This window comes from Notamacropus eugenii, chromosome 2 (genome assembly GCF_028372415.1).
Source record: "Notamacropus eugenii isolate mMacEug1 chromosome 2, mMacEug1.pri_v2, whole genome shotgun sequence".
Lineage (NCBI taxonomy): Eukaryota > Metazoa > Chordata > Mammalia > Diprotodontia > Macropodidae > Notamacropus > Notamacropus eugenii.
In genome coordinates this window covers 471,623,353-471,632,844 of record NC_092873.1, presented here as the reverse complement: position 1 = coordinate 471,632,844, position 9,492 = coordinate 471,623,353, and the positions used below count along the sequence as shown (strand labels likewise).

Below are 9,492 nucleotides of genomic sequence, written 5' to 3'. Positions count from 1 at the left end.
GCAGTCAAGCTGATGATAAAAAATCCCCAACCCACAATGGATAGGGAATTATAATCTTTATAGGTCTACGGTTATGTGTCACAGAGGAATGTTTCTTTTCTAGCATTATCATTAAGGTAAACTACTTTAGGCTTATATCTGTTGGCAGTTACAGCATGTCATTAATTGATGCTAACTGGTTCTCTAAAGTCATATCTCAGCCAGTGAATTGGAATTACTCAAATGTTTAGCTATTTGTCATCCATATTAATACTATAACTGGTTGTTTGAGAGAAAATCATCTATATTTGTTCGTTTAGGAGAGAGAACTTTTTTAGAGCCCTACCCAGAAACGGCAATGCAAGTTCAAACAGCAAATTTCTCATTTGGTTCCCAGAGTCACCTTGCAGAATGCTCTGATGCCCTCTGTGATTTCCTGTTAGATCCCCCAAAACAGGAATTTTGTATAACCAGTCAGATTACACCTATTTTTTTCCTCTGCCTATGCTAACTAAACTGGTTATTCTGGTTATGTTTCTAGATCTTACGTAAGAATCAGGAAACTGCATTTGAGTATTTGCTAATGAAAAGTGAAATTGCGTACAAAGTTCATTTTTTAAAGAATACCATGGATGATTCAAGCTCCCAAGTACCTAGTTGCAGGTATTTCCGTAACAGGTAACTAACTGGTTTAGCTAAGTAAATTGAGTCCCAGGACTACTTCTATATAATTTAATTCTACAAAGATTTCTTAAACACCTACTATATGTAAGATACTGTGCCAGGCACTAATACTACCCAGACAAAAAGGAAAGGATCTCTTCCTTAAAGGATTTTAAATTACAGTAGCACTCAAAAGGGCAGCCCTGCCAATATTCTTATAGTGCAGGAAGGAGAGACTACACAGATATATGAAAATAAAAACCTTATAACTGTGGAATATTAAAGTTTGAGGTTGTATTGGGCTGTAGCTCCAACAGTTTATGTGTTTTCTGGGTCTTAGTATCTATTCATTTAAAATCCTAATAAACCATCAGATGAAATAGAGATGAAATTCTCTTTCCAGCCACTTGTGATAATTCAAACCCTTCCAGGCGGATAATGAAGTTTCCCTTTCCAAGATCAGAACTCTATTCACACATTCCCCTTTCTCTAATGTGCCCTGCTATATCTCCTCATGACTTACCATGTCCTTATCCTTTGAATCTGATGTCTACATATTTAAAACAAATATTTGGGATACTTAAATTTCAAGCCATTCTCACCAAGGGCACATATATAAAGCAGAACATATGCTATGCAAATTAAAAGTAACACACCTGCAGAATATTCAACTACTGCCAAGTTGTAAAGCCAAGTTTGGAATCCTAACTCCAATATCCTACCCATCTAATGAACCAGCACCTTGTTGCGTTTCCCTATGTATTATAATTACAAACTCCATGAAAGTCTAGTTTTTCTTTGGCAGAAGATCTATAGTTAGATATAAAAATGTTTATATATGTATAAAGATAGATGTATCCATATATGATAATGTTTTGGTAGTATCTTATGTCCTGCTCTCATTTATGTATGAGAATAGGATCAGGATTTTAACAGATATGAAAAGTACCATTTGAGGAGAAGTTCAGGACAAAATTTATTTTATTAGGAGATGAACAGGTAAGCAGGTTTGTAAACAACACAAAACTTCTAACATTGACCAAGCACCAGGACCAGACAACTTATATCAGACTATGCCAAAGAAAGTAGAAATCAATATTGAAAAAGCTTCTGCAGACACTTTTATGAGCCTGCTACATTCTGGGGTAAGCCATGAAGATTGATAAGTGGCTAACACAATACCATTATTTATGAATGGGTCCTAAAATCTGTGACAAGCCTATAAGCCATTAATTTTAAGTAGTTCAGAAAGCTAGAGAAATGAAATGAAGAAGAATGCAGATCTATAAATTTTCAGCTAATGTGAATTTAAGAAATTAATGTATGTTAGCATTTTATTAATGTATAAAATCCTTACAAGCATATTCAGATGCAAGAGATGTACCAAGCACCAAATCAGCTTAAATCTATCATGATTTCAAATCTTAGTTTTTTAATGAGTCTGGAGAGGAGTGACTGAGAAATGAACTCATTATTCAGAGACCTGATTGTATCTGAAAGGAACATTCAAACACTTTTGCCTGGTATTCGAGGCCTTCAGCAGTCTGGTGCGCCTGTCCAGCCTTGTCTTTAAACACTATTTTCCATACACTCTATACCCTCCATCCAAACTGCTCTACATGCCCTCAACACACCCTGCACTTTCCCGTTTTTGTGCCTTTCTTCTTGTAGCTGCCCATACCTTGAATATCCTCCTTTGCTTCTGAAATCCTACTCCATCCTTTACAGCCCGCCTCAGATATCAGCCCCTCAGCTCATGATGCTCCCTTCACCCCTCATATAGTGGATTTTAATGTGTTTATCAGGACAGCTGGGTGGCACAGTGGGCCTGGAATCAGGAAGACTCCAGAGAACACATGCACACACATAAATTTGAAAGCAAAGTAATATATAGATATATTTGCTATATAAGCTACATATTCCCTCCATGTTTTTAAGTCTTCTAAGTAGTATTCTATTACCATTAATGATTGAGATTTTAATAGGTTCTCTAGACTAATTGTCTAGTATATGAAGGCAATTGTTTCAGAAATGCTTTAAGATAAAAAAAGTGGCTACATAAAGCTTGATGAAAGAATGCAAAAAAAAAGATTATCGGTTGAAGTGGTGCTATACTAAATGACTCTCAAGAATCCAGTAGAGAGGGGATCGTTCTTTAAAATGAAGTCTCATCCTACTGGTGGAAAGGGCAGACAGTTGTGAAAAGGGAAGCCTGCAGAGCAGCAGTGACTGGGAGTGTGAGATAAGAATGTGTCCTCTACTAAAACACAGTATTCCTGTGGCAAGTCAGCAACAATAAGCCAGCAAACAAGCCTTTACTAGGCACTTAATCTGTGCTGGGCACTGTAGTGAGCACTAGCAATATAAAGAAAGGCAAGAAATCCCATGCTCTCCAGGAGCTCACAGACTAAAGGAGAGAAAACCTGCAAAATATTATGTATAAAAAAGCTACATAGAAGAGAAATTGGAGAAATCAACAGAGGGAGAGGACCCATTAAGGGGTACTGTGAAAAGCTGCTTACAGATGGTGAAATTGTAGAGATGATGAGGGAGAGCATTCTAGGCGAGGGCTGGGGGGCGAGAAGCGGGCACAGCCAGGAGATGGAGCTTAGTGTGCAAGGACCAATAAGGAGATCAATGTTACTGGATTGAAGAGTACATGGAAAAAGCAGTAAAGTTTAAAAAATGTAAAAAAAAAAAAAAAAAAGCTGGTAAGGTAGGAATAGGCCAGATTATGAAGGACTTTGAATGCCAAACAAGATTTTCTTTTTGACCTTGGAGGTAACAGGAAGTGACTGGCATTTAGTGAATAGGGGGCAAGTGAGGTGATGTGACTTTCACTAGAGGAAGATCCTTTTGAAAGCAGACTAGTGGATGGAATGGAGTGGGGTGAGATATGAGGTGAGGAGATCAACCAGAACACTATTGAAATGATCCGGGTGTAAGGTGATAAGGCACACCCAAGTGGGGTGGCAGTGTGTGATAGAGAAGGATGTATATGCAAGAAATGTTGCAAAGGTAAAAATTGACAGGCCTTAGCAACACCTGGGCTCTGAAGAGAGAGAAAGAGTGAAAAGGCAAGGATGACATTTAGGTTGTGAGCCTGGGTAACTGGGAGAATGATAGTGTCCTTGACAAAAATAGCAGTTTTAGGAAGAAGGGAGGATTTGGGATAGTGCTGGGCACACAGGGCTTAATAAATACTCAAGTGCATGTGTGAGTGATAGACACCTTCACTGTGTTCATAGACTTTCAAAATAAGCCATTCAGAATCTAGCTCCAGCCTATCCTTCCAGTGGCCATCAAACAGTCTACATTCCAGATAAATTGACTTCTTGTTATTCCCTGTATATTACATTGTGTCCCACCTTCATGCCTCTGACCAGACTGCTCACCTTACTTACACCACTCAAGAGTCAAGGCTCATCTTGCTTGCTGTCCCTAGAATATCCTCACAAGTGTAATGGTGAGTATTAGCACTGACCCTCTCACGCTTAGGTATTTACTTTATCTTTGTATGTGCTAGTTTTTCCTCAGGAGAATATCAACTTCTTGCAGAAAATTTCTGTATTTGTCTTGGATCCTTGGCACTTACAACAGCACTTGGCATCCTAACAAATTTTTGATAGATTGAACAGAATTGAATTGTTAAACCCTCTTGTCTACTTCTTCACCTGCACCTTAAGCAACTACATTTTGTTCAAGAGAGAAAAGAGTAAGGGATTATTTCTAACTTACTTATAAGGAAAGTTGTATGTGTAAATTTTCCACAGAATCCATAGTAGAAGCAGGATATATTCAGAATTTGGTTTATCGATCAGTAAGCATTTATCAAGTATGTACAATGTTCAAAACTTTTTCAAAAGTCTGTGTTCCCTATTATAAACAAATTTCAATCTCAGGTCTTTCTGAGTTGTCACCTAGAAAATCTCAGTAGATTGGTTTGACCTACCAAGATGGAAGAATGTGATATTTGTACTATTAGTAAATACTTACTGACCCGTCATCAGCAGTACAATAGGTCACAGAAATAAACTATCCAAAGCATTCCCAACCTAGTGTAGTCCTCCCTTATACTGTTCCTATTGCTGTGGTAGCTCCTAATTTATTTCATTTTCTTGTTCTTTTTATGTAAAGCTAAGTGCTTATTATTGTGAGAAGTAGTGTACATTTTGGAAGTAGTACTGTTCTTGTGGTTAGGAAAAAGCAGGGTTTGAATTCAGTTTGTAACACTTACTGTGTGACCATGGGAAAATAAGTTACCTTACCTCTCCTAGCCTCCGTTTCTCCTCTGTAAAATGAGGAGAATATTTACTGTTCCCACCCTACTTCAGAGGGATGTTGGGAAAATCAAATGAAATCAGGTATGCAGAATGTTTTACAAACCTTAAAACACAGTATTATCATAAGGCATTAGTTTTATGGTTAGTATTACAGTTTCTCGAAGTTATCTGTAATGAATGCAGTATGGTGAACTGTCTACTTCCCTTGATGTTGCTAATAGTAAGATAGGTAGTAGTAGATAGGACCCTCAAGTGATTGAGGTCAGTGGACTGCTATTCCTTCAGGAAAATTGGTGATTGGGTTAATGAATTCCTTAAGTTTAGAATTGCATTAAGGTGATTTTTACTAAAGAGAGGAATATCTATGTTCCACATTGAGACAATAGATTGTTTTATGACATTTCCAATAGTTCTAGGTAGAGGCATGCTGTTCTTTTCATTAGTTGTACATATTTAAAGAGTTTTCTTACTGTTTCTTCACAATTGGGTATGATTTTTCTCCCCCACCCCCACATAAATCCTTTAACCTTTTGCTGATAGGAAAATTTCCACCCCTCGGTGTTCTACTGCCTAAAATAACCAATTTCACCCTGAAATGAAGCTTTTTAAATGTGTTTTCTTTTATAACTTCATAAGTAACAGGAGTCCTAAGTTATTACCCCCTCTCCTTCCTTCCCCTGTCTTTTTTCTCCCTTTTATTTTGTTCCAGTCACAGGTGGATACTCAACATCACACCATACGCACAAGATAAATAAGCTTGGAAGGTATCCTAGCAACATATTGTTCTGGGAACCTGAGCAGAATCAAGCCAAACAGCCTGGACTCCCAGCCAGATGGGAAAGGATTGCCTTTTGGGGATGTTTAGTGGATATCATTAAATTTTCATTTTGAAATTCAGCTCTTAATATGATCAGCAAAATTTTTCAACTTTTATATGAACTTAAGTCACAGGAATTGTGATGGTTGATCTTTTGATTTTAGAAAAAGTCTGTTTATGAACTAAAACCTCCTGTGGTAGATGATACAGTTAGACAGGAGAGCTTACTGGTCTATTTGGGAGGCTTGTCCAAAAGACCTTACCCTTGCTTAGCATCTTCAGGCATTTGCCCCTTAACCCCAGTGATATTCAGGAGACTGTATCTTAGTCCAGTTGCTTTTCCATTCATTTGAACATCTCTTTTTATTGGCCTTAGTATGTTTTAATACATGTACAAAAAGGATCCCTACAGGGAACTGAAACTGCTGGTTCTAAAGTTGCAGAAAATAGTTTTTTTTAAGAGCTTATGAAGCTATATCTAGTTCCCTTCTTTGCCTGTTAAGCTTTGCAATCAGCAGGTGGTGCTTTCTTTTCTGTTTTCACTGCATTTGGTCACAGCTGGGCTGTCAGTGGCCTCATGAGATAGACAATCAAGGGTTAGCATCTCATGACCAATTAGAAATCTTCAGCAATGGCTATGAAATTTAGCAGCCCCTTTGAAAACACAGTTGCCAGCCGTTTGTACCCTCTGACTTTTTTCCTCTGTCTATGTTGACAGAAATGTGGCTGATGAATGATTTGTTGGCAAAATAAAATTTAAAAAAAACTAGAAAACTTGAGACAAGATAACATGGTGAACCACTGGCAAGAAAGTATAGCTGAAAAATAGAAGGTGAACAAAGGGTGGTTGAAGAAATAGTTCAGGTATCTCTCCAGTTTGGAGGTAAATGTAACAGTTGTTATATATGTCAAAGTACAGTGGTTCCATGTAAGCATTTTGGTCCTTCTCACTTCTTTTCACTTTCCTCAGTAGAATTAATCAGTGCCCCAGTTGTGCTAACAGGGTTACTGCCTTGTTCAAAAATATCCAGTGACATTGCTATGGCAAAATCAGCATTCCTTGACTCTGTGTTTATATGACTCCAGAAAGTCTCTAAGCCGCCTTTCTGGCCTTATTTCATCCTGTTCCACTTCAGGCTTTCATTATTCCATCTATATTCCAGGTGTTCTCCCATCTCCTGCATTCTCTGTCCAAACTTCCTGTAAGCTTTCCCCCAAGGCTGGGATGTGTTCTTTACTCATCTCTGCCTGTTGAGATCTTGTTCATTCTTCACGGCTCAGCTTAGGCTGCATCTCCTCCAAGAAGATTTTCCTGATTGTTTCCCCAGCTGAAAGTCACCCGCCGTCCATTTTTCTCTCCTTCCCCCAGTTACATAAAGCCATCATGCTTTTGTTCTCTCTCCTCTCTCTATGTGTCTCTCTGTCTTCCTCTCCCCCCCCTCCACTCTCTCTTTTTCCTCTTCACTGCTTTAACAACCCCCCCCCCCCCCACACACACACACACACATCCCCTCTATTAGATTGTTAGTTTTAAGGGCTGGGGAATATCATTTCCTGTCTTTCTATCCTTAGCCTTCACGCAGTTCCACAGTTCCTTGCATTGAGTAGGAATGGAATGGAATTGCTGCAGGCTATCCCATTTCATCAAATAAGCTTGTGAAATTTCCTCACTGTGGTCAGAAGCAGGCATTACAGGTCTCTCAAGATTCCGAAAGGCTATCTGTCCCTTGATGGAAAGGTCAGAAGTTGAGAAGAGGAAGGAAGATGAGGAACGGCAAATGACACCTTCATTTTTACTTAACAAATTCTATGCCCAGTTTCCGTGGAGTTTAAAAACAAACCCCAAACTCCTCATTTAATTGACAGTGTGCCTAAATCCTAGCAACAAGCAGTAGATGCACTCTTCTTTTCATTATGGCTTCTTGCCTTTCTCTGACACTAATAAGATAATTTGACTAATAAAAACAGCAACAAATGATTCCCCAACAGACACTGAGGGAAAGTATTGATCAGGTATTATATCTTTTTAGCATGCTGTGCCAGGAACTGTGCAGGACAATGAGAAGTTTATGAACCAATCTTTATCCTCAAGAAAGACATCAGGAAGTCAGCAAAGCACCCACTCGCTAGATAATCCCCATCACCGTGTCGCTTTCAGTCTTTAACTTGAGAACTTAAAATGGGGCATGAATAGTTAGCCTATACTAGAAAAAGAATAACAGGAAGACTTTATAGGGAATAGAATAAACTGCAGTGGAAAATTTGTCCTATTTGGATTTCATATTAGAACAGATTTTTCTGACATCTGTAAGCATTATGAGAGAGAAGAATGTCAGGGGAAGTTGGAGAAGTTTTCTTTGAAGAGTTTTTCAGATGAGGAAAACATGGAGTGGGGCATAGATTAGATAAAGTTCACCTGCATCAAAAGAGCCGTGATTCGGTACTGCCTTAATCTCTGGCATTTCTCATTCTTTGGCAAACTTTGGGATCTGCTTCCCGGTGTAGGAGAGGCAGAGTGACATCATAAACAGAGACCTGGCCTCGCACTGGGAGGTTCTGGGTCTCAGTCCTCACTCCTGCATGGATCAGTCAAAAGGTCCTGAGCAAGTGTTTTAAGTGCCAACCTCCATTGGTAGAAGGACTTGCCTTATCCTAAAGGGTCTTTTCTGGACCAATATAGAGCACTGGGCTTGGAGTCAAGAAGACCTGAGTTTACTTATTAGTTGTATAACCCTAAGCAAGTCACTTAACCTCTGTTTGCCTCAAGTTTCTCATCTGTAAAATGGGTGGTAATAAGAACATCTACCTTCCAAGGCTGTTGTGAGTGTCAAATGAGATAATATTTGTAAAAGTGCTTAGCACAGAGCATGGCACAGAGTAGGTGCTTAATAAACATTTATTGACTGATAGACTTTAGTCCCTTCATTTTACTCAATGATGTGATATGATAGAAAAAGGTGAGAGTGTGAAGGACTGGGCCTGGAGTGAGGAAGACCTGAGTTCAAATCCAGCCTCAGACCCTTACTAGCCATGTTACCCTATGCAAGTCACTTAACTTCTGTTTTCTTCAGTTTCCTCCACTGTAGAATGGGGATAATAATGCCACCTACTTCCCAGGGCTGTTTTAAGGATAGAATGAGATAATATTTGTGCCTGGCACCCATGTAGTTCTCTTTCTCCTTTCTCCTATATATTCTCTTTGACGGAAAAGGTTAATAGGTTTGGTGGGAAAGCCAAGTATAATCCTAATATTTAGTTAAAGTAGTTCTTCATATTGCAGGTTTTGGCCAAAAAAGAGATTGAACATTAGAACACAGAAAATAAATTTCACTTTTCTTTATATTCTTTGCTTGTGATTATGAAATCATTATAAACAGAATGATTATTAGCACTATTAAATGTATTGTTATAAAAATATAGAAAGTTTTTCAGTTCCAGAAGTGTTTCAGATTCTATACCAAACATGCTTCTGTGGGAAGTGCCTAAAGGTTCTCTAAACGACATCTGATCTTTTCTAGATTTTCTCCTTCTAATGTGCTTTTGTTCCACTCCTCAGGTACCTACTAAGAAGTTGAAGAAATATGAGAAAGAGTATCAAACCATGCGAGAGAGTCAGCTACAGCAAGAAGACCCTATGGACAGATACAAGGTACGGGCAGCGTGACAAAGTGCTTTCTGAGGAATGTGCCCAAGGTTCATCATTGTGCCCCTGTGTAAAATGGTCGTGGTGGTGGGTCCAGGCTCCATCTC

General features: G+C 38.7%; 1 protein-coding gene across 13 annotated transcripts in view; it reads left to right on the top strand.

The window, feature by feature from the left end:
- Window positions 1-9,492, top strand: part of RABGAP1L (RAB GTPase activating protein 1 like) — a 686,444-nt gene that overhangs the window by 637,735 nt on the left and 39,217 nt on the right. For all 13 annotated transcript variants that reach the window (XM_072637875.1, XM_072637876.1, XM_072637873.1 and 10 more), the window contains one exon: window positions 9,299-9,391. In XM_072637875.1, the coding sequence (XP_072493976.1) occupies window positions 9,299-9,391 (93 nt within the window). The remainder of the gene's footprint in view (window positions 1-9,298; window positions 9,392-9,492) is intronic.